Raw genomic sequence first — 21,216 nt, 5'->3', positions numbered from 1 at the left:
TGACGATTTTTACGATATTTCATCATTTATCTTGGATGAAATCAGATGATTTTGGATGTTTTTCATACGGAATTCACGACGAAGACGCTTCGGGGTCATTTTAACCCCGGTCTACAGCGTAAGGGTTAAACCGCAGGATACAAGCATGTATATAAACTCTACCGCGAATGAAAATGATATTTCATTCTACCCTTGACAGGAGGATGCGAGCATTTCCCGAAGGTTATCGCCCGCGTGTATAACGGGCACAGTGCTCGTTATCAATCTTGAATTTTTCCCGGTATGGGCCGACGGTTCTGGCCCTTTTTATACAACCACGTCGATAGCATATGCGTCAATACAGCCACGTCGCGGGTTATTCGGATACGAAAGCATGTGTTCACGTTCACGTTCGCAAACGTGATGCTCCATAGCGTCGTTGAGGCTCGAGAAAAGATGTTGGGTATGAAAAGTTGGCAAAGAAATAAGAGAACGTAAAGCAAGAATACGGGGAAATCTGGGAAACGCAGTGTAAAGAGGCTGCCTTTGCATCCGAGGGTGAAACGTGGGGGGATTTTAATATAGGGAAAACATGAATAAAAGGAACGTCGCAGCAGCCGGTAGGTACTCGGGTAAATTCATAAGACTTTTCTCCTACGTTAAATTCGTATAATTACCACGGGGCTGCTGGATGCCTATTAATGCAGGAACATTTCGCGTACCAAAGTGTAAGAAGAAATTAACACGGAATTGTGCCAACGTTGCAGCAAGAGTGGGGAGAAACGCGAGTAGTTATTAAGCCTAATCCAACCCAACCTGCCGACTACGATTCCTGGATTCCTTTGGTATTCCGAAGAGAATTGCCGAGAAGTAAGAAGCCCGATGAAAAAGCAAAGGTGAATTGCTCCAATTATAGAGAAAATTATACGGAGTTACACCGTTGAATTACAGCGCAAAGTGTTCGGCGCTTGTATCTAGACGAAAGCTACGCAAGCTACACAAAAATTCGCGAAATTTTGTTACGAACTTTTGTATAAGCATAGAGAACGTCCTCTGAGCTGCAAGCGTGAATTGAATGAACCAATGCATTTTTGTCTCAGCGAAATCGGGGACTTCTCGTCCATTGCTATACTGAATAATTCGACTTCGTTAGTCCGAAGGTGAAGGGTTTTTCTTTTAAACTGGCGACTCCACCTCTCAGGATAAAATTTTTTTTTAAATGAAAGTAAAAATAAAAGAAAAGAAAACGATGAGAAAGAAGAGCATTGTAAAAAAATCAAGAACAACAACAACTCAATTATGCAAATCCGATAAATTATGCAAAATACTTTATACCTACAAGGACTGACTTGGCAAGCGATGGAATATAAAGGCCCGAGAAAATATCGAACCTCGAGCCAGCAGAGAGAGACTGAGGCTACCGCCCTGTCGGAGATGTATTTTAAGTATGGCTGATATTCACTCTTTATACGAGCATTCTGTCACTCTTTATGTTCGATATGCTTTCACATCACGTAGAAATAACCGGGAGATAATGTAGCGTGGAAGTGCAGGCTGCATAGGTTATACAGACTAAAGTTATATGGCCTGTTATTAGACGGCAGGAGTTTGGGCTTGAACATCATGTTTGCAGTGGTGCATGGTAAATTGTATTTAGAGTTTCATCAGCCCGCGGTGTATCTACTGTAGGAAATTTTCAATGGTTATATAAAAAGTGTGCGAGACGCGGTGTGGACCCAGGATTAGGAAGGTAGATGTCTGACGAAAAGTTTTCCTCGACTCGATCTTTTATTCTGGAAATTGGAAAAATTCAGACAATCCGTCATTCAGACGGAAACGTCAAAGAAAAATATATAAAACAAATTTAGAAGTCAACCCAGTGGATGTGGAATAGTGCGAGTATATAAGGTACAGGTAACGCTCAGCGTAAAGGAAAGTAGTATAAAACGAAGTGTTGAAGCGAATTCGCAGCTTGAAACTTTCTAGATTTCAGCTAAATCTTCTCTGAGCAGTCGCTGACTGGTATAACTTTTCTGTTAAAAATGAATAACCTTTTGAAAAAAGACAGTTTAAGGGGGAAAAAAAAGTAAAGAAAAAAAAAATAACTGCCATATACGCGATGCCGCGTAAATCGTTCCAGATAGATTTACGTTATACGTGGAAATATATTGTAACTCGTGTGGCATTCCGAGGGAATGAAATGAATTTCTAAACGGGTGAAGTTATCATTACTCGGTGCACTGCAGCTCGATCTATAGGTAGGTACACCATATTTATAGAGTGCACGGTGTGTTTCTGATTCTTTGGTGTTTATACGCCGAGTGCAGGCGGAAAGCAGTTGAAACATTTGTAATTTTACGCTCAATATAGCAGAAAGTTTCCGGCATCATTCACAATAAGCGGGAGAATTCCTCTTGTTATTTTTACACTAAAAGGCTGAGAGAGAGATATTTTAAAATGAGAATCAAACAGGGACTTGGTTTGAAAGTTTCTCGCCCCCGTTCCCGAGTGTTTTTCTGCAACCCATAAGAGAGAAAGAAGGACATCACTTTCTCAGAGCCACTCTCATTCCATAACATGAGAGTTTTTGTGGAATTTACGACCTCAGCTAACTCCGCAGGAAATAAAGTACTATATATAGTATATATATATATAATATATATATATATACATATATGTACGATATTTTATTTTTAATCTTATCGAGTTATTCTTTCCCAGAAACCGAACCTGCAGTCTTGACTCGACATACCGTGCAACGTTCTTCTCGAGTAAAAAAGCAATCTCGGGCAAAAAGTTTGAGCTTCTTTGTTGTACCTAAGCTCTACCCGGCACTTGCCACTTAAGGACACGCCAGAAAAGTTATGAGAAAGTATCGAGTCACGGGAGAAAAGTACCGACAGCAATCATCTGCGGATTGTCCGGTCTGCACAAGGGTGGAAAGCGAGTCTGCAGGCGAAAGAAGGGGGAGGAACCGGCGTCGGATGAAATTGAAGGAAACGTTGCGGTAAATGGAAAGAGGAGAAGAAGGGGTGGGAAACATTGCGGGACGACGGCGAAATTCTGCCGGAAATATACCGTCAAGTAAGCAAATAATCCCGCAACACGTGTGACGTGAATTCAAAAGTTCAAAGATCCGCGTTATCTCCGCGAGCCGTTATTCCGACGACCCCTCAGTCTACACAGCAGCACCTTACCGGTCCAACCCTCTTGGCGCAGCATATTTTCCCCCCTTTTAGTTTTCCCGGTCGGCTCTCACCTCGGTAATCTTCAAGAATCATAAAACCTTATCTTTTACCCATCCGCTGCCCGGCGGTCCGTCAGTCGTTCCACCTTCTCGGCCCGACCATCAACCCCAAGATCTAATATTCCTGTCATTTACCTTCGCAAAGAGAAACCTGGAGATCTTGATTTTTTTTTTTTTTCTCACTACGCAGGAAATTCGCCTAGCCTTGAATTTTACCGAACCGGCACGTCTTCGCGGAACGGAAAATCAATTTCCCCCTGTTTTGACAGATCCTATTTAGCAAGGGATAAAGCGGATAAGGAGAGCAAAGTCCTCGTTCATTGCGAGGTTCCAAACTCAAAGCTATTCAGGACCGAATTCAATATTTTCTCCAGGATGGAACCTGCCGGTATAGAAGTACTCTTTTTTTCTGATTGGCTGATCTTTGCGCCGCAGCTGAGAAGCAGGATCAGGAGATTTCGGTGGTACCTGTTTGTGCAAAACAAACGTCGAGTCTCAAACTTTGCAAGGAAAAGCCAACTCGCTCTTTATCCTTATCTCTCCGACGACAGTCGAGCGGATGATCACCGAGATAAACGATAAGACCGCGTGTCGGTGAGATCAAGCAGTGAAGCGTTGCGAAAAGAATTAATTATATATATATACGCCGTAATTACCTCTCGGTTCACCCGCGATAACTCACCAGGCTTAAACTTCCACAGATTAGCGTTTTCGAGGTACAAATTAATTTGCAGATTATTCAAAATCCGGAGAGATAAGATTCTGATTTAAAAAATGTATAGATATCTATCGAACCAGTATATACAACCGGCAGTTCACTGAATAGATCATTCTTGAGCCCTGTTTCTCATCCTCGGATAAATGGGACTCGGTATAGTGAACCCGGTGAACTCGGGCAGCGTAAATTCTCGTGGGAAATATATTTCATCCTTCGCTTTTCCATCCTTTGTTTTTATGATCTCGCAAACTGTGGAATGTATACAGCTGAAAATACCGAAGAACCGACGAGTATTACTCCCGACTCGTACGAACGAATTGAACTAACAAATGTGCAGCTGCATTGGGTACGTGGTGTGCAGAGACGTATGCAAGCGTCTCATCGATCCTCAGCTTCCACGATCCAGTACAGTTCAGAATCCAGTCTGAAGGGAAAAGATAAACTTTGCGCAGTATTTTATTGGCCAGTTGACTAACCCCAGTGAGCGTAATTTATGTTTAGAATATGCTAAAACTCTGCCCTCGTAAATATGAAACAAACGCAACGTTATTGCTGATAACAAATATTCTACTCGCGAATAAATTACGAACAAATATAAAAGTTTGTCACTGTTACTTTCACTTTCCGAGCGAAGTGAATTCGAGTAAACGTTTGACTTTAATATCTCGAGAATAAACATCGTCTACCCTTGTTCACAACACAAGCATCAAATACTTGCTAAAGAATTTCACAATGGCTGAACGTCGCAGACAATACTTGGAGATCGCGTGACGAAAGTGGTGCAAAATTTTACGATTACACCTGCAAGATCGCTCTTTACAAAGTAAATCCATGCCAATGACCACATTGCGAGACTGATAATTCTAACAAAGAAGGATAGACAGTGCAGTGGACGGTTCTAAATCACATTGATAAAATAAAAATTGATGACACTGTAATCTTTGATAGTAACAGACAAGACATTGACCAGATATGAGGTAAATTTTCAAGCTTTAATTCCGACCAGTTCGTGACGCGTTAGAGTTTTGAACACTCGTCAGCAATGCTGGCTGCAGGAAAACTCGTGCTTTTATTAACTCTCACGGCTCAAATTATTCACGGACAGCTCACGCCAATTCTAACCGATCCAACTGCCTACACTACGGCAGTGATTGACGCACTTTGGGTGAAGATTAAGAATCATGGAATATCGAATCTCCCCGTCCTCGACTCCACGGTGAATTACAAGTGAGTGTAATCACTCCTAAGTTGGATTTGAATAGAATATTGGATGGCAAGTAGAAGTTATGAAGCGATGCTTCTAATCTCTGTAATTTTATTGGCAGTGTGACCGACCTTGGCGTCGAACTGAATGGCCCGGTATCATTCGAGGATGGGTTCGTGCAAGATATCGACTTGGTTTACGGCAGCCCGCAACACTTCACATCGTCAACGGGAACAGCTTTGAGCACAGTGAACGGGCGCATATTATTCGAAAAATTAAGGGTATACCTGGACTTGCGCGCAGATCTTTCCCAAGGGATGAAAATCGGGACTATCGTCGTGGAGCCCGAAACTTTGGCGTTCCAGCTGACGGTGAGTGGCTTGATTGGTTACACAAGAAAATCAGCTGTGTTTCACGTCATGAACTCAGGGAATAACGGATGTATAATTTAAAAATTTCTTAAAATTTTTTTCTCAAACAATAATTTGTTAGCAGCTTTACGAAGTGAGATCTAATTTTTTTTTTAAAACAAGGACGCATCGATTTATCACGATGAAATTCCGGCCCGTTGTTTCCGCTGATATGGCCATTCGTTTGAGGTGTTCAGTCGTATGAAAACGAAAATATATATGATGAAACAGAGCTTTAAATGGTGTCACTGAAACTATTCAAGTTAAATTTAACTATAAAAATTTCCGTGATGGAGATAAAGATGTTAAAACACTGAAATTTAAATAAGCGCCTCAATGTTTAACCAGATCATCGAAATCTCATTAATTTATTATTTTTCATGGAGAAATTCATATTGTTTTACTGATTTTAAGGAACAAAAGCTGACTTCATTCGTAAATGAATTCTCCACAGAGCGTCTGAGTCAAATTGTGATTAGCAATAACGTATTTCATATTCAATCACAAGTTTAACGTCTATGAATTATTACTAGTTCAAAAAAAAAAATCTGTCTCAGACAATTTGTAGGGAATTCATTAGAGAATAGAATAAGCTGTTTTTAATAGAATCAAACGGATTATACGGATTCTTTGCTGAAAAAATAATTAAATAATGTGATCACTCTGACATTGTTACTCACAAGTTTACGATTGAAATACAGTAGGTAAAGAAATGTTTCGGTTTCGTTCACAGACTCGGTGAACGTTTTGTCGACGGATTATTTGTTGCATAAGGAGACGCTACTGCAATGTTTCTTAAATTTTTAACGATTCTCTTTGTTGTTTTTTTTTTCAGATCTCAAAACCACACAACGCGAATAATGTTACTTCGACCGTGTCATTTTTGTCGTTAAGTACTATCGAATGGGATATGGTTCCGGATGACCTAATAACAAGGTTAATACGAAGACGGTTTGCCATGCAAAGTGCGATGCAGCCAGAAGTGGTGAATTTACTTCTTCCGACGGCACATGAATGGGAACCCATACTTTCAAAATTTGTCGAAGAAATTGTCGAGACGATGGAGTTTCCACAATTAGATTTTTAACTTTTCATCAAGCTCTGTGTCATGAGTAAGGAAAGGAAAACCATTCTTAACCGGTCCTGGGTAACCCGACTGAGCTTTCTATATAAAATACATACCATAATAAGACTCTACTTCAGATGTTTATTTATTGAAATAACTCCCTCCCCTGACGTCTATCCTTGGCAATATTTGAGTAAGAAAAATTCCGCGCAGGTAAAGCTAAAGAATGTTAAACAGGCGTATCGCATAGCGCAAGCTGGGGAACAAAGGAAATTGAAACCTCGTCTACATCACGTCTAGATGTATATTTTAGCGTCGAGAAAATGAAAAATTTGTAAAGTTATATCGCGGTGACGCTTTCCCATTACGGAGCTGAAAGATAGACGTCACAACCGCAGTAAAAAATCGAGTTATATGGTACATTGGCTCTCTATTGAATCGAAGAAATTAAAGAAAATTATAATGACCATATCCATAGAAAAATCTCCGTCCGTTCGTCGTATTAGCATATATGGAGAAAATAAGCCACAAAAAACTTTAGTAACGATAAAAAAGAAGACGAAGTTTGGCAAAAAATTTCCGCGAAAAATGATAAAATCGACGATTCTCTTCTCGTTTCTGAACTCTTGGCAAAAGTTCCGCGTCGTTACATTCCCCGAGCACAAAAATTTTAGGTTAGGCTTTAAGCAGGGGACGCAAAAGGCGAGACAAACAATTCCATTTGTCACTGGCTGACCCTTCGATACGAAGTGCCTATGAATATACATCGCCAACTAAAACGCGTTGTCAAAATCGAATGTGCAACTTTTTCCCCTCTCTAAAAATTTAGGACTAAAAAAGCTTGAAGTGGATTTTGGCTGTTCTATATCCGGCCTGAACGAATCAGCAATAGAATTCGATTGCAAAGGAGTGAAAATTCAGGCAAGATGAAAACCGCTAGAAGGAGCGCGAAATAAGAAACCAAAGTTAGACGTTAGTGAAAAGTGAAGGAAAGTGGACTTGAACGTAGATGAAAGAGCGAGTGGACGAGATTGCTGACAAAAGACCCGGCAGGTTGGCTTTCATTTTATTTTCTTTTCCTTTCTTTTCTTTCATTTCTTCTCTTCATCCTCTCGCTTTCTTTCTCATTTGCTGTCTTGTTACTCGGGAGATTTTCCAGCGATTTGAAATATCGATGAATTCAAGCACGCGTAAACTGGGTCGTATTTTCTAATCAACATTATTACGTTATACCAGAATTTTCGCAACGTTAAATGCACCTCGAAAGCTCGATCCGTTGATGGAAGGACAATCGAGCGCTGCAGCGCTGTCGAAAAGTTTGCTCTCGCATAAAGGTGCTGAAATAAAACGGCCAAGTTGGGAACTGTTTTCGAGAGAGTCCGGACGAAACTGCAACCTGCCATCCTCGGCGTATAAACACGTCCAGATACGTAACAACAGTAATCAGGTTAGTCGATGCGATGGTAGAAAAGCACAACACGGGGTTTCCTCTCGGCATACTCGGCTGCCACACCGAGCATGGCTGGTGGCGGGAATCGGGAGGAAGAGTGAGCCTTTGTGCTGACTTCCGTTTCCGCATGGTGCCGCTAGACGGGGAGCAAAATAGGAGCAAACGGGCTGCGAAATAAAGCCAGTATGTCCGCAGCTGCACGCTATTTTATTCACATTCAACCACGCCTGCCTTCCTCCCTGGCCCGTCAGGCGAATAAAGTAGCAACAAAATTCACCCCCTGGACTGCATGGACACCGAGTTAAAAGGATCCTAATGTTCTAAAATCCACGGCACCTTAGCGAACGGAAAACGCCACTTTCAAACCTCTCTTCTCGAAGACATGGCGGACCGACGTTCCGAGCTTTGAATCGTTTGCAGACAAGATCGCGAAATATCAGGCCTTTATTTATTATAGTGAAGAGCACAGGGGTGTACAGGAATTTTTAAAGATATTTTACGAAGCTTTTCAGTGCCTGGATGACATCCTAGAATTATAAATATCATGCTTTTCTAAACGGCGAGGCAGATATGAGATCGATTTTCGGTCTCGCGTTTCGCCGTGATTTATAAAGAATAGATTGGGGCAGACTAAAAATATTCATCGAAACGGAAGAAAAAGTTACTTCTCTTAAGGGGAATATGAAATATTGCATTCTGTCCAAACATGGCGGTTCAAACTCGGAAAGTGGCATATTTTTATTATAATCCTGCAAATTTGTCGCGGTTCCTCGTAAGAAGATAAACCTCCTCGCGTTACGTACCGGCAACGCGTATCGTGAAACCGAGAAACACAGTGAAGCGGCAATCGCAATATCATTTCGTTTCGCACGAAAGTAATCGTGTATCGAAAATTCTACCGACGTCCTAAATCTTACTTCCGAGTTTGTTGAGAAACCAGCTCCGGTATGTCATGGTTTTCGAGGTATGAATTTTGAACGTGGTAATCAGTACGAAGCCGTCTTTCAGGGTTACACAAAATTACACAACGTGTTCAAGTTACATAATGTCTCAGCAGTGAGTCCCTGATATGACGTAGAATAATAGCAGGTAAGTCAACCACTCAACGCGTAGAATTCTCACCCTCTTCGCGTCAGAGGGCTTGATGATTATCAGGTGGCAGTTGATTCTCCGTCCTTCACCCTGTTGTAAACACCACAATGTCTTTAATCAAAATTTAATTGAAGAAACACACGGCCCCGGTTCCAACTGAATGTATACATATACTCATAATACACGATGCACGCGTACGCGTATACAGATCCGTACTTCATCCTCCTTCTCCTTCTCCTTCTCCGTCTTTGGCACTTCAGTCGCCTCTTAATTCAGCCCCTCCGTACGAGTGTACGTACGTTCAGACACACGGGCATTACGTTTTATCGCTGTAGCTTAAGAAGGCGAGAGTTAGGCGAAAACCTCTCGCTCGTGGATATAAACGTACAAACACGTCTTAAGAACTTAACCTAACGACCGAGGCAATTTGTAAGAGAATCAGTGCAAGCTGGCTTTCTGACACAACGCTGCGTTGATATATGCGTAAATTTCTGATAAACGAGGAATGAAACGAAGGGGAAAAAAGAAAATTCAACTCAGAGAAAAGGGATCGGAAAAATAATTTCCTACTAATGGAAAATCGATTGGGAAAATCAGATTGTAAGCAGGAAATTTCTGATCATGATTCACGTGTATGGGAAGTAAGAGTCTCACACGCTTTTCCGATCGAAATAAATTCAAAAGCGAAGTCGACAAGTCACCCTCGGGGTACAGCGATTGCCATCTTTCGAAGCGATAACACTATATATATATATATTTTTTTTTTCTTACTTCATTGAAAAGAAAGGAGATTTTTTCCCTCCTCGTAAAAACACATCCGCAGATTTTTATCTCAAGCTATAATAAAAAATGAAATGTCTTTGCGCCATGGTTTTTTCAATTTTTTTTTAACGCCAGTGTAGTTTACTATGGACAGTACTTTTTCATTCATATGCATCGAGAGTCCATCATTTCCTGGCTATTACTGACATTTCAAGCAATAAATCTTCGTCCCGTTATCGCAAATAATCCTGCAATGCAATGCTCGGTAATTTCAATCTCAGCTTTGGACAAATTTCAGAAATTAATTTCCAATCTCCGATCCCACCAGGTGTAATATCCGCATAGCTCGCACCTTGCGTCAAAGGAACCACCGATACCAAGTACGATTCTCTGAAACGCGGCATCTTCCCTTCATTATAGGGTTTTGATTATGATCGATACGCGGTGCGAACGCTTTAGAGCGAGCCTATAATGATAATGAAGAAAGTTTGTCCGATATCCGGACCGCGTTACGTCAGAACACCAATTATAAACCGGAAAAGCCTCAAATGAGTAGAACACAGATGGCAGAAATAATCGCGAGACATCCCCAGTATAGCCGCTCGTTATAGGTACCCAAGATGCGGAACCCAATCACCGCACCAAAATTGCCAATCAAACCCTTGTCGAAATGGCTCGGACAAGGTTACGACTGCAGGTAGCTAATATCGCACGTCCGTTTCATTTAGAAGTTGATGAAGCTGCAAGCTCCCAGCCATCATGCCGACTATTTGAGCGACTTAATGCATTCATTCGTTTGTCTGATAAACTAAATGTGTATACTTTGCTTTTGCGAGAAAATACGTCGAAGCATTCAACGCTTTCTTAGCAAGACTTCAGACTCGTGAAAGGACGGTGAAGACAGAAGACCAATAGTCAAGTCCTGAAGAGCAAAACAAGACGACAAAGACCGCATTGTGAGCTTTCGAAAGTCCGTAAAAAAGGAACTCCGCAGAAGTAAAAGGTTTTTCACTTCAAAGTTTAAAGAGCATCGTAAACAGTGTAGAGAGTACAGTGTGTACAAAATTATAGTTCCTAAAGCGTGGAAAAACCATTATCGTTGATCTTTTTCCCCCCAATTTAAAATAAGAAAACACTCAAGTTTGAATAAATTCATTGAAAACTTGTCGCATATGTCAGTCAATTACCTTCAATACCAGGAATATTATCAGGATCCTTCAGCCAGCATCATGGATTATGCTCAAGGTGCGAGTAACAGCCACAAAATCGTCACTGTGATCACAGGCATGCAAAACTAGTCCAACTCTGAGTTTCACGAGATAATCAAGATACCACGGTATGCCGATTGCGTGAAGCCGAATCAGTTTTGAATAAAAGTATTTCGCAGCGTGCTTCCACCACCGGTCCGAGTTTGAAACTGAACTTCGAGCAGCGGGCCAGAGTATACAAATATTGTGAGGGTGAATTCGTATTTACGTACATTCTTCAAGAACTAGTTTACTTATTGTTAGGTCCGGCGTTCGTGGAAGCGAATATTAGTGAGTTCAGAAGTCGACTTGTACACCGATATTCGTATATTCAAACTGGATTTTTTTTAGCATAAAATAACAAAATGACCAGATACCAAAATCACACGAATTTCGAATATGCTACACGTATTTGAAACGAAGATGAGTGATGGGTAATCACTCTAGTGTGACACTATCCATAAAACGACCGATGATGTGAATAACTGGGTTATTACTTGGTCAGACTTTCCGGCGTATAATAAACAATTTATACCCGCGTGTATTCCATTGTAAATGCTCAAGTCCGAGGTTTAATCTGGCAAAGCTTAGCGATCCACCGCCACATTCATCCCCCAAAGACCCGCAAAATCCACCCATTCATTGCGCAACCCGGCACCCTTTTCGTCCCGCGTTACCTTCGCCCTCGGCCGCACTAGCCTACCATTAGCCGATTGTGTTCAGAGGTAAGCAAGTGTTAGTTCGGATCTCCGAGCTCCTCAGATGTAAATTGTAACCAAATGGCGTAAAGTAGAAGGCTGTGTGCCTACTCCGGTGAACGAGGAGATTCGTGACGTCTCATATAATGTCAAGAATCCCTCGTCCGGTGTTCGTTGTATATTCATACGAAAACAAGGGAATTACAGAGGCATTCTTGATGTTTGCAATCGCGTTCCTAACGTAAAAATTATATTCTACTTGTTCCCTAACTCGTGCGACTCTCTCAAGAGCGTATACAAAGAGTGAGGAACCGATACCGAGTTTTTTATTTTGCGCAGTTAATATTAAATTACGTCGAATACTCTGGTCGAAACTACGAACACAGCATTGAGAAACAGACACACCGTAATAAGGTTCAATCAATTACCTCGGAATGATCAATGAAGGCAGTCGACTATTGAAAGAGCTGCAAGAACAAGTATATCAGAAGGAAGGAAAGAGAAATTGAGATGAAGCTGATAAAAGATTTCGTCACTCGAGCGATTTTAAATATTAACAGTACTTATTTTTCGACAGGATGGGACGTTAAATGAAGAAATCAAGACTATTGAATATCATGATAAAATAAGAGAAAGCGCTCGCGTATCTCTCTGATATTTCAATCGAAAAATGATGATAAAATTTTTAATAATTTTCGCTCGACCTCCTCCATAGAAGCGCGAAAACCGTTCCCTCGGAATGATCAGAAGTTTTCCCTTCAGAAGTTTTGAGAATAATAATTATCCGTATCGCAGCTCGTAGTGAGTTCACCTGCAACTGTTTCAAAGTTCCCATTGGTATAGAAGACCTGCGAACGGTCTTCTCGTCACTGAAAAAGTTCCCTCGCACTTCCGTTCGAAGCTTTCGCGGGCAAAAGAAAGCCAACAAAATCCTTTGCCGAGTCCCTTGAGAGATCTGACAGTAGCAACCTACACCTACTTTTGTACCCTCTTCCATTACTGTCTTACCTATACTTTCTCCTTCAGTTCTTCTACATATTCCTTTTTTAAAAGATGTTTTTGCAGAAAAAGATATGGCTAATTCGTTTATATGGAAAAGTTCCTCGCCTCGTTTGCAAGGGAAATGCAAACCACAGTACAATAGTTCTTAAATTTCTCTGAATCAGCCGGTGACGACAGCGTCTTTAGCAAGATATCGTAGCGAAAGAATGAAACAGCGATACCATCTAAGAGTGACAAAAGAAAACGCGATGGTTGACATACAACTCCTTTGAAATGTTAGTCGGTTTTTGGAAAAACTCACACTCCTGTATAATTGTTTATACCGGCATGAAAAGAGCAATTTTTTCCTACATACTTGAATAAGGGTAATTAAAACGATGAAAGAGGATTTTCATCTCTTGCGCGGCAGAACACCGGTTCAAATGTCTGCCAGCATGACGGTAAAAAGTATGAAATGTTTTCACTTTGTCCAGGATATCGGGTGGAAAATTCGGAACGGTATTTCGAGCAGACACAAAAAGTATATTAATTTTTTACCTCCGGCGCTGAAGTGACGAGGCCGGCGGACAGAGGATAAGATAGAAGAGAGTGGGCGGAGAGGGTGGAGAAGAGGGGAGGCGACAGCCCAGGAACAAGAGCTGAAGGCGCAGGGACGAGGATCCGGTTCTTTTCATCCATCCATCCGGCGAGACGGTCATCTCTTTTGTCCGACGTTAAATATTACGTATTCTTTGCTAATAGCCAAGAGTGAGAGAACTGAATGGAAGAAATGGTACGGAATGTTGGTTGCGCTCTCTCTGCTTTTCTTACGAATAAAACCTACCGCTGCCCACCATTCCGGCCGATCCAACGTTGCAGATAGCAACGAAAGAATTGTCCTTAAGAGAATGGTGGGAAAAACAGCGTTACAGGAATGCTTCGTTCTGATAAGGTTACTGAAGTGTCCTGAACTTCGGCATATAATAATGCATCGTATAACCCAGTCGAGTTTACTTTCATTAGAGTGTTTGAATGAGGTTTCACCATGGAATATTAGGCTTGAAAAATTTGCAACCAAGCGCAATATAGAAATTGGCGCAGATAAGCTGTAGAAAAAAAAGTTGTGGGGTGTAACACGGAGCTGTAGGACTTTGACAATATAATGTATGTTTTTTGAGATGCCTTCAAGCAAAGTTGCGTCCCAACTTTCAGCAAAGGGTATACAGTCAAAGTTTTTTCTTTCCTTGGGATGGAAAATTGGATTTTCTTTCCTTCTCGCTAACTCCATTGAGAATTGAATAACGCAGGCACATCGCGCGTTACATAGATCGAGACGTCAGTCGATCAAACTTGTCACTTATGGAGTCAATTATACGAAGGTAACAAATCGACGTGGGAATTCTTGGGGAATATTTGAAATGCTTTTAGAGTGACAGTTGAAACGAGACGTTCGTTATTCGAGATCCTCGGTCCATAGTTTGATACCCGAAAGTGGAAGTGGGCATGCGAGATGTAAGTGAGTCCAGCTGAACACCTCGACCGAGGTGACAATCGCAATTTTTCGAGCCATAGTGCAGAAGGTCTTGGATTGAATTAGCGAGCTTGACGAGTTTCGTATTAATAACGGAGTGGCAGTCTAGCATTAGATAAGATATTCGCTATTTCCAAGTTTTGGAAGGCTTCGGGGCCTCTGGGACGTCACGTAGATCCAGGACGCGGATCAAGTTATTAGTTCGTAATCCTATACGTGATAATGAAACTCCTAAGACTACCCTCGAACACTGCAGACGCCATTTAAAGCCAAATTTCACTAGGCAGAAAGTAAACTGCGTACCCCAAACGCGTGTATCGTACACAATTAAGTGTATTACAAGTAATTATAATCAAAGATGAAACCCCGGTAAGCCCAAGTGCCTACCTCGGAACACGCTGAATTTCCATTCCGCCATCACCGTCAAGGGAATGACGAGGCGGATCTACATCGCCGGGTTTCTTGTGCGTAAGCATTTTGAAAAGTGGCGGCTACTTTTTCCTCCCCTTTTTTGTTCCACCGTACTCGGCGTCGTCGGAGTGCCGAGAACCTCTTGTGCTAGGGTAAGTAATATATGCCTCACGGAGCAAAGAATAAAGTTGGCGAAGGTGGATGCCTGTATTTGTCATACACAGAGTAGCTAGAGAAGTTGGTTGTCGCGAAGGTGATATTACGCTGAACTAATGGACGAGGAGGTGCCGTCGTTCGACTGAAACGACACAGTGAGGGGATGCTAAGAATGCCTTCCTCTCTTGATGGGAATATTACATACATCTGATGAAATCGCGAAAGCTGCAGCTATTAGATACAATCTTCTGTCTCGATTTGAAAGATTGTTTATTTTTTTCCCTCAAAGTAAAATAAGGGAAAGAAATAGGGAAAAAACTTAAAATAAACATACAACAGTGCTTGGAAAATAATATTCCAACAATTCTCGGTGCGACGTATATTATTCATGCACATGATACAGTTCAGTTCAAAAGTTACAATGACACTGACGAGAGCGGCGAAGGGGACTGCCATAAACCGATGTACTCCAGAGAGAGATGAGTTACTTGCGAGCCCCAACGACGACGTGGGCAGCGGGAATATAGCTCTGCAGGGTGTAATATGTATGAAAGCTTCGACAAAATATATAAAAGCTGAACGTAACTCTACACCGTGTCGATAATACGACCTGCACGTTCATTTGGTGCTAACGTCAGAGAGTCCTGAAAGTATCAAACGCGTGGTCGCGGATCATGTGGAGGAATTTTTACGGCTCAAGATTATTTCTCCAGGCCTTTCACCTCGCAGGTGTTGGTCGAATAAACGGATCGCAGATTAAGTTTACTCCTATGGGATTCGTGGTCGACAGAAAAAGTCGAAAGAAAAAGAGGATTAGAGAGAGAAAAGAACTCGGCCCTCCTCGTGTACACGTATACATTAAATGTTTTATCCGGAGAAGATTTTTTGACGGGTGCCGGATTATTTTTCAAGAACATCTTTCCCACAGGGGTTTAGCAAGCTTGAGGTGTAAGTGGAATTCGTGAATGGCATGGATTATAGAGAAAAAAAAACACGTTATTATCAAGTGACAGGGAGTCTCTACTGCAGGCTTCATAATCCGCCGTTTAAACATATTAATTCTGATGGAATAGAATACGTCGATACACGTATTCACAAATCTGGATCAGTGCCAATGCTTTTGCCAGCAGTTATTAAAATCAAATAGTTTTACTTGATTTCTCCAAATGTTCCTTTCTCTAGTGAAAAATGATTGAAACCCGTAGTCCGCTACCGACGAACGTTGATAGAAAAGGCGATTTTTCGATCAAACTGTGATTGAATATTCCATTTCAATATTATTCTAGATTCAACAGATCTCGCTGTATGATATCAAGCAGAAATTCTTTCATGGATTCAGATTCCTACTACCGAGTTTAATTAAAGTGAAAGGTGAAATATACACCAAATATGTATGGGCCTTCGGTGTACAGCGCGAGAGTATAAGGCAAATACACAAGTTTTGCTTTGAAGGTACTTATAGCTCGTGCGAAATTATATTAACCAACAGATTAGTGGACTTAGCTGTAACAAGTTGAAGCTTCTTGTAAAAAATGACTCACTTGATCTGGCACAATTTTATTACATCCCTGAAATATGATTATACGATCGACATGATTTACACATAATTATGAGTTCAGCCGGAAAGAGAAGTACCGCACAGTAATTCCTGAAAAAGGATTTGATGTGTGAAAGGAAGTACGAGGAAAACAATCAATGGAATTTCCGATGTTGACTAAAAGCGACGTTCAACAATGCTAATTAAACCAGACTCGGTTAGCCACTCGCATAATTCAGGTAACCGCAGTAACCCGTTATCCCTTGGAATTGAAACATCATAATATGATTAAATTCACTCCGATGAAACAAGAACTTTTTACACATTGTGCCGTGTGGACGATTCGAATAAACCTTACAAGCGACCACCGACATCAGTAATAATAATCACAATAATAATTACTACACGTTACTTCGAATATGTCCCCATGAACGATCAGCTTGTACAAAGTGAGGGAGGGATGGGTTGGTAACCATCATTACGCGTCCAATATTGTCTGGACAGGTGAATAGTTGGTCAGATAATTTCCCAGGATAATGTATATCGTGTACAACTGCCATAATGCAACATCAATTCAACGGTGTTCCGCCTGAGCTGCTAACACAAATATAATATGACAGATTGTGAGGTTTAATGGTATACCTACTCTGACAGCTTTGTAGGCAACCGTTCGACCTAAATTCACGTATCGCACAACTCGCTGACGCTTGTCCCTTCTCAGGTTCCACATGATCGCATGGATTTCAGGATTGCTGGTTCCAGTAAGCATCAAAGATCAGCTTGCTTCGTCCTCGCAACTCTAGCTTCTGCCTAGCTAAAGAGCGATTCTGGGATTTTATCATCCACTTTTACAGTCGTTGGTGGTCCTGCAAAAATACCACTGATCGAAATTCAATCTCTTTCGCGATAGAGAAAGTTTTCTATGTAAGACGTTTTTCTTTCAATTCCGCAAGATTTACCGAAGAATGTTTTTTACTCAAAGCGAGATTCCAGAAATTTTTGCCAAAGCACACGGTTGAAGAGAACAAGAAAAAAACACCTGCTTTTCAGATATTTACAGGGGTTGCTTGAGCGGAGTTTGACTCCAGTGATGCGGTAACTCTAGAGAGGATCATAACTTCAATTCCTGTACTTTATCTCGTTACTCCAAGTTTAAAGTGATGAGGATATGCAATTACGATACCGGAAATTACCGGTGGTTACGGAAAACATAGCATATAATCACCACCGGTAGACGTTTGGTGTTATCGCCGTGTTCCAACGAGGCTTAATTAACACATCTAGAGACCTTCAACAATAAAAACGAATACACAAAAAAAATTGACTGAATCTGATTATCAAGCATATGGATAATGTAACAAATTCAAGAAGTCTATCGTACGGAAAACAATAAGAAAACAACTGTTCCACCTCGGACTGAAAATTTCGTGGTAAAAGCTTTGTAAAAGTACCGGAAGACCCGGGCGACACTTGGCAGATGCGGTTGAATCGAGAATCGATAGTTGGTCTGCAATGTGCGGTAAAAAAATCTTCATCATATACGGCTGGGAATTCCATGGCCAAAACGTGACGGAAGAATAGGAAATTTTTTTTTTTTTTTACCAAATTTGGCAAAGGTGTAGGTATATTAGATGTTTCAGGGGGTTCGTTTTGCATTCACCAGACGTTGTTTGCTTCGCTGAATCTCTTGCATACAAAGTAAATAAACGGTTCAACCTCCTCCTTTCAAAGCGACATGTCACAACGTTTACTTTGGTTTTCAAACATAGGAAGAAAAATGAAGAAAACGTAATTACATCAAACCCAAGCCTACGTACGTCTCCCAATATCGCGTACAGCGGTTGGTACGTTTGCACGTTATACTCGCAAGGTACATAAGCAGCTCAAGGTGTTCTCTCGACTACATTTGCTCGTGATGCAGTTGAATTCAAGTATGCACACGACGCAACGTACATTCATACAATTTGTGAAATTATTGAAGCTCCAGCTCTATATCTATAATATGACTGGCTCGTGTTCTGCGAAGTAGATATAACTCGTCAGAGCTTTTCTAGAATTCATCGAATCTGATTCACGGTAAGCTGTGTAAAAAATCAGATGCCTGAACACGTAAATTTTTCTTCATTTATCGTACTTTCATCACAAGCTAGTCGATAAATGTGCTGCGATGTGAAAATGTGCTCTTGGCACTTTAAGATTAAAGGTAGAGAAGCCTCTTCATGATCAAGGAAGAGGAAAAATGTGTTATTTTTATCTACCTGCTGACGAGAATAAGAGCGGCATACTTCAGATGTGCGCGTGTCCTGAGATCGTCAAGTGCTAAGTAGGTTATACACTCGTCCAATGGTATTTCATTTTTGTATATTTTTCCAACGTGTTATTCTTTCCCTTTTCCATTTTATTTCGTTGCTCTATTTCTGCCTGCAAGCCCCGCGACACGCACGTGCTTCCGTCCTCTCGTTCTTTTTTTTATTTCAAGCAATTCAATTTTACCGACCACGCATACAGACACCTGCCCACTTCGCTGTCTGATAATAACTGAACTTTTTTCCCTTCTACCACCGAAATTTCTATCAACGTCACACTCGAAGATAAAGAGAATTATTGTGAGTAAGGAAAGCTTGCTAAATTAGATTATGTCAATTTAAAATTGAAACTTAATTGCAATTAGGTTGCAAAAAACATGAGACAACGATCCCGCCATGGCATTTTTAAAACTGCCTTGAAACTGTACTTAGGCGACGTACTTCTGGCCTGTTAATGAAAATGAATTCTATCAATTCCAGTGACGCTTTTGAATGAAATATTTACCTGCAACAAATACGAATTCCTTTCTCTCAGTTTATTAAAGTAAAACAATTGTCAAATTGAATCACTTCCTCGAAACGAACAGGTTCATGCCACGTTCACCCTCCTTCGAACGTGGTTATTATTATCATTGAATCGGACAAGGAATTACTCGTTTTGAAAAGAATAATTTAGTAAAACTCGGGGAATATCTCTCTTTCGAATAAATCTTTCCTCTGGGGTTTACATACCAAACTTTTTAACCAAATGTAACGTGATAAAACAAACAGAGTAATACAGTAAACTCTGCACCCCCGGAAGGACGTAATTTACAACTTCACTGTCCGCTCTTACTCGCGTTCCAACTCAAGACTCTGTCCACGACGATGCTTTACTCAACGACTACGAGACAGTATTGCAAAAGAGACTATGAAAACGGTGCATTTATATCTACCAGCTTTTCTTTGCATTCGGCCCTTGCCTTCAATCCCATCGCAATTAACTACCGCAAACGTCAAGAGCTCTACCTCGCGGTAAAAATTCTAAAAAACCAGAGATTCATTTTCACTGCAGATTCAAGAGAAATTGTTTCACGGAGAAGAGATTTTAGTAAGAGCAATTACTAATTTTACACGCAGAGCGGCAATAGGTAGCAGGGTAAAAACACCCTTAAAAATTATCTCTCGCTAAGGGATTACAGAGTATACGTTAAAATTAACAGGGTGAGTAAAAATATTTCTTCACGTATTCACACACCTTCCAGCGAATAAAACTTTGCGGCGATTGCGTGTATATACATATATACTTGACAGAGACAGAAGGGGTTGCGCGACCGGTCTTGCCTAACGAATTGTACTTCAAAGTATTCCGCGACCTCGACAGGTGCAGGAGAGCCTCTCAGCCCGCGATGTGCTTCGTTAACTCGTCAGGGGTTGGCCAAGCCGTTTGCCTGCGATGTAGAGGGAAAGAAAGAGAAGGGCGAAGAGAAAGAGAAGGACGGAGAGAAAGGGATGAGCGAGATGAGAGGGATGAGAGGGATGAGAGAGAACGGTGGCGGAGGCAAGTAGCCGTAAGATTTACTAAGATATACGTGCCCTGCGTTCCGACACAGATTCCGTTGGAGCAAGAAATTCCTACCTCTTTTGGTTTTAGCACCATTGGTACGCGACCAATGCCAGCACTGAACTCTGCTGGACTCTTTCGAGACAATATTCTTCGTTTAAAATCCACCCGGGGATGCCGGGGGGCAAAAGGACATCGAGAGCTCGACCCCGGGCACCTCGAGATGCTGTCTCTCTCTCTCTCTCTCTCTTTTCCGTTACCACACACATGTATCTACCTAGGTTTATTGTACCTGCCTATACAAAGTCATACGGTCCGAAAAAGAAATGAAAAGAAAACAGATTTATGGCTCCACTGCCGTCGGATTCTTTCTCCATGAATAATCATTTTTTTTAACGCGAAGATCAAAGTGGGAAAAACGAAAGCGTCGAAGGACATAATTTCTCAGATATATATATATATATATATATATATATATATGATAATGTTAAGGTGGAATTTTTTCTTCTTTTTCTCGTATATTCGTTAATTAAGACCAATTATTATACGACGGAAAATATAAGCAGGGTACCAGACTCCGACGATGAAGCGAGGAATTGACTTTTTTTAATATTGATTAAATTACTCGGTGCGAAATCTTATAAAAATATTTCTGTGAAATAAATGCAAATCGAGGAATATTGTTGAAGCTTTTCATCGAAACACGCGGTGGAAAAGACACCCGACTCCCCTCATGATGCAAACATTGTACGTAATATAATTTTCAACCAGTATAGGCGACCACCGAGGCTCAGGGGTCTGTAATTTTTTGTCCACGACTTTTTTCTTTTTTTCTCAACCCCGAACAAGTCATCCAGTTTGGTACGTTCTAAATAAAT

The 21,216-nt window shown here is 41.1% G+C and overlaps 2 protein-coding genes across 2 annotated transcripts in view; both read left to right on the top strand.

The window, feature by feature from the left end:
• Positions 1-21,216, top strand: part of LOC124412967 (arrestin domain-containing protein 17-like) — a 160,324-nt gene that overhangs the window by 117,219 nt on the left and 21,889 nt on the right. The gene's annotated exons all lie outside the window — the stretch shown is intronic.
• On the top strand, positions 4,964-6,760 carry LOC124412968. Its single transcript, XM_046893223.1, has 3 exons — positions 4,964-5,171; positions 5,270-5,519; positions 6,394-6,760. Exons 1-3 carry the CDS (start codon positions 4,987-4,989, stop codon positions 6,643-6,645), a joined length of 687 nt encoding a protein of 228 aa, XP_046749179.1. The 5' UTR covers positions 4,964-4,986; the 3' UTR covers positions 6,646-6,760.

Source organism: Diprion similis, chromosome 12 (assembly GCF_021155765.1).
Source record: "Diprion similis isolate iyDipSimi1 chromosome 12, iyDipSimi1.1, whole genome shotgun sequence".
In the NCBI taxonomy this organism is placed as follows: Eukaryota; Metazoa; Arthropoda; class Insecta; order Hymenoptera; family Diprionidae; genus Diprion; species Diprion similis.
Note: the sequence above shows the minus strand (reverse complement) of the source record. Positions and strands in the feature narration are given on the sequence as shown.